The sequence below is a fragment of the Pinus tabuliformis genome, chromosome 1_2 (genome assembly GCF_031772625.1).
Source record: "Pinus tabuliformis cultivar Carrire ecotype Pingquan chromosome 1_2, CPIR1, whole genome shotgun sequence".
Lineage (NCBI taxonomy): Eukaryota > Viridiplantae > Streptophyta > Pinopsida > Pinales > Pinaceae > Pinus > Pinus tabuliformis.
Window position 1 is genome coordinate 722,868,545 of NC_142298.1, and position 4,894 is coordinate 722,873,438.

At 38.1% G+C, this 4,894-nt stretch overlaps 1 protein-coding gene across 1 annotated transcript; it reads left to right on the forward strand.

Moving 5' to 3' along the window:
- Positions 1 to 2,228: 2,228 nt before the first annotated feature.
- Positions 2,229 to 4,561, forward strand: LOC149207801 ((R)-mandelonitrile lyase-like). The gene is made up of 4 exons (XM_089393954.1): positions 2,229 to 2,401; positions 2,518 to 3,159; positions 3,312 to 4,158; positions 4,259 to 4,561. Exons 1-4 carry the CDS (start codon positions 2,284 to 2,286, stop codon positions 4,296 to 4,298), a joined length of 1,647 nt encoding a protein of 548 aa, XP_089250080.1. The 5' UTR covers positions 2,229 to 2,283; the 3' UTR covers positions 4,299 to 4,561.
- The last annotated feature ends 333 nt before the right edge of the window (positions 4,562 to 4,894 follow it).

Genomic DNA, 4,894 nt, shown 5'->3' on the forward strand with positions numbered 1-4,894 from the left:
TGCACTAGGAGGTGAGTGGTGAACGCTCATTTGGCAACTAATTTTGCTCAAAGGAATAATAGATTTGGTTGGTTTTCCCATAACGGTTTTCGAGGATAAATTGCATGTCATTTATGTTTGCATGTTTCTATGGTTTGTTATAATTATTTTTCTCTCGCATTTTTATGTTTACATGGTATCAAATCCTTGTCCTAGATTCAATTCCCCAAATTTACATAAGAGAAGGGATGTTAGGACGAGAATAATTAGGCCTAGTGTCATACAAGGTGTGGTGAAAGCTCCATTTGACATTTAAAACACAGGTTTGAGGAGAGATGTGAGCAATAATAAAAGTTGCGCTTAACATATCCAATTTTAGGTGAGGCATAACACTACTACATCTAAGAGGCATTCAACATAGAGGAATTTGGTTATGAAATGACTAAAAGAAGCAACTAGCAATTAGATGGGATGAACATGCCCACTCTGACATGACCATTGGTAAACAAAGGCAACACAATTCAGTTTCTAGGGTTTCATATGCTCTCATCACAAAATTTGTTAGACATTGCATCTATTATCTTTGGCAAAGCTATTAAGGAGATCATTATGAAGATCTCCAAAATTTACCATATCAAATTATCATGGATGAGAGACGTTGCAAGAGCTAGAGTTTTATATACCCAATGCTTTCGGTATGTGAGGAGAGATTTGGAACAAAGGTTCTTGTAGTGCGTGAAGGTAAGAGGATGGTGGCATAAGTGTTGGGATAACAACAATGAATAATATAAATTACTATAATGGCATTGGAAATTGAATTGCATGTGAATTGGGATACCACTCTAAGACTAGGTAAGGCATGTGTACCCCTAGTAGATTATCAATAAAGTTTAGAGGTAGACCTAGGTGATATGAGGATCATGTGGGATTCCTGGATGCCCTAGTTATAGCCAGATGCCCTAGTTATAAACTTGAGGGGATAGGGAGTGAATGTGAGAGACAAAGGCTTACTTGACTAGTTTGAATAGATTTGGTCAAAGGAAGTTACATCAAGCCAAGTTTAAAGGAAGGGATGTTAGATTAAATTTAACTAGGGGAAAGAGTCAAAAACTTAGGTCAACACCGGTGTTTTTTGGTCCCATGTTTTTGGTAACCCATGGTATTAGAACACATGGATTCATGTAATAAATCCTTTGAAAAGCTTTGGAATAATCCATCTTAATACAACACGAGGTGACCAAAGAAGGCTTACATGGATCACTCAGTTGAGTTTGGTTAAGGGAATAATAAATTTATTGGTTAGTTTTTCTCATAAGAGTTTTCCAAGATAAATCGTGTGTGATTTATGTGTGAATCTTGCTATGAATTGTTATAATTATTTTTCTCTCATATTTTTATGCTTATAATTGATTGTGTTCTTAATTAGAGTTCAAGGGGGTGTTTCCATGTGTTCGGAAACATCCATAACTAGATATTGTTTTTGCATTTGAGGAGAATTAAGAAAATGAATGCAGTAATTAATAATTAGATTATACTAAAACATCCCTAATTAGATGGACTTTGTAATGTTTTTTATTAAATGGGGAAATGGTTATTGTATTTACATTGTGGTAATTTTATTTTAAGAAACTTCAATTCATTCAATCATTTAGATATACACATCATGTGCATTCTCCATATTACATATATTCTATTGATATTCTAGTTTCAAGATTTGGTTTGATTTTATAACGTCCTTCTTACCTAATTGAAGCTTTGTTGAAGGTTAATGGTAAATTGTTCATCCCATGCTCAGTGGTTACCTTCCTTGCGGTTTTTTTTATTGCGTTGTTGTAGTTTTATCTGTTTTTCGTGGTTGAATCAGAGGTTACGTTACGGGGGAGACATCTTGAGTTTTTCAGTGTGTTAAATTGCGTGTGCCAAAACCGAAGGGGACATTTTCCTTACATGAGAAGATTGAAGTGAATTGTGAACGATCACGTAACATGATACATTGAATTATAAGAGGTAGTGAATTGTCAAGGATAACTGATGAAATTAATGTGAATTGTGAACGATCACGTAACATGATACATTGAATTATAAGAGGTAGTGAATTGTCAAGGATAACTGATGAAATTAACTGTAGATATTACTGATACCTAACCTACGGATTTCGTGAACTCCACGGATTAATTTAGTTCATCTTCAGGATCCCACATTGCAAATGCAAAGTTGGAAACGCTTATAAATAGCCTCAAACACACTCTAAAATAGAACCACATCTTAAAAGAGAGTGAAGGAGTTGAATTCCTGGTGAAAGAGATGAGGATGATAAGGGTTGTGAATACTCGTGCATGGCTTCTGCTTCTGCTCATCATGCTAATAATGTTGAGCAGCTTATCCTCTTCGATTCAGGCAGCGACAAGTACAACACCCTCGGGTATGAACATATTGGATTAATGTCTCTTTATAGAGTTGATGATATGATATGATATGATTGAATTAATGGCTTCTTCTTTGTTTTGTTTTGTTTTGTTGGGCTATGGTGATTTGCAGGCGTTCCGTTTGCGTTTATGACTACAGATGCCGGGAAAGCAGCTGCAAGAAAATATGATTACGTTGTCGTTGGAGGAGGAACGGCAGGCTGCTCCTTGGCAGCAACGCTGTCTACCAAGTATTCAGTTTTGGTAATAGAGAGGGGAGGATCTCCTTATGGAGATCCCGACATCGAGAACGCCGATGCATTTGGAAAGCTATTAATTGAGACCGACAATTACACTTCACCAGCACAGGCGTTTATTTCAGAGGATGGAGTGAGTAATGCGAGAGCGAGGGTCCTGGGAGGCGGAACTGCTATCAATGGAGGCTTCTACAGCAGGGCTAGCTCCGAATATGTCCGTAATATGGGATGGGCCGAGGGACTTGTAGAGGAGTCGTATGAATGGGTGGAGAAGCAGGTTGCCTTCAAACCTTATCAACTGTCGCCTTGGTCGTCGGCTATCAGAGACGGCCTCCTGGAAGCAGGGGTTCTTCCATACAATGGATATACGTTGGATCATGTGGAGGGAACGAAGATCAGTGCCTCCACCTTCGACAATAAAGGCATAAGACACACAGCAGCAGATCTTCTCAGGTCTGCCAATCCCAACAATATCGTAGTCCTTTTGAATGCTACCGTCAGCAGGATTCTGTTCGAAGGTAATTCATTCAAACACATGATGACATTAATGTTTCTAAGTTTTATATTTCTCCTACACATTAGATGTTGATAATAAAGGTTAGACTAATAGATTGATATCCAGAACTGTAAATATAGATTCAGTGTTTTGAATATGAATTGGATCATGCAGAAATGAAGGATGCTTCCTCCGGGAAGCCGAGGGCAAGTGGTGTTGAATTCATGGACGGCCACGGTCGGACTAATCAGGTTTTTCTGAAGGAATCATCACGTTCCAGCGAGGTAATCCTTAGTGCAGGAGCCTTAGGCAGCCCCCAGCTGCTCCTCTTGAGCGGAATTGGCCCATCCGAACATCTAAAAGAATTCAATATTCCTCTAGTTCTAAATGCGCCCTTGGTAGGCCAAAGGATTCAAGACAACCCCCGTGCATCCATAACCTGGCAATCTCACGAATTCTACACCCTACAGGTAGTGGGTATTCTTAAAGCCTCTCAAAATTACATCGAGTACGCGAGCTTCTTTGTAAATGGCAGTGCATCCCCAAACGGCCCCAACAAGAATAACGTCGTTTACACTGGAATAATTACTGAGAAGGTGGCATTTCCATTATCGAGGGGCGAGCTGCGGTTACGCAGCAAGGATCCTCGAGACAATCCGTCTGTTCGATACAACTACTATTCTGACCCTCTGGACCTCCAGAGATGCATGCAGGGGGTGAGGGTCATAGACAAACTCGTGAACTCACCGTCTCTGCATAGATTTACTACTAATTCCACTCATGACTTCATTTCCATTGGGCCAACGTTGCCAAAGAACATATCGGACGACGCAGCCATGGCACAGTTCTGCCGTGATACGTTGAACACAATATGGCATTACCATGGAGGATGTGAAGTTGGGTCTGTGGTCAACGAGAGGTATAAGGTGAAGGGTGTTCATAATCTGAGGATTGTGGATTCGTCAACGTTCAGAGACAGTCCTGGCACCAACCCACAGGCAACCACTATGATGCTCGGCAGGTAATTAAAATATTTTTAACATTACAATGTGGTTTCCATCGCTCTCTCTGTAAACAGAAGTGGATGTCGAATATAATATTGGTGTGATGCGTGAATGCAGATATATAGGAGTGAAGATTCTACAAGGGTGGGTTGAATGAAGAAACCTTCCTCTTCCTCGCTGACATTGGCAGAAGCAATGCGTGTCGTACGTTGTAGATGAGCGTCTTTATTATTATTATAAGTATTGGCTTCACGTTAATAAAAAAATGCTCGAGCATTCTATGTCGGGGATTTAGTTTTAACCTTCGATTATTAGTGCCATTTAAGAACATATTTGGCGTTTGTATTTCTTGGAATTGTATGCAGTGGAATTTCATTTCACTTTTAAAATAAAAGTTAATTAATTTCTTTTTTTACTTATTTCATTTTTTTTACATATAATAATAAAAAAAGTTATCAATAAACAATAGTTTATATAATACTTAATTTTTTACTTAGTTTAAATATAATTAAATTAAAGTAAAATCACTGAATTTAAGTGAGTGTTAAAGTTTAGAAATTGGTAAATTTAGATTTTATTCATTGTTAAATTGTAATTATGCATTCCTAGTAGGTATGAACAACATTGTTGCCTATTTCATTTGTTCAAATATGAATTCATCTACCATAAGTGAGTTATGACCTAGAACTACTTTTGAATGGTTATTCCTTTTCTTCTTTCTATGTGAGAAAACATGTGAATAACCCAAAAGCA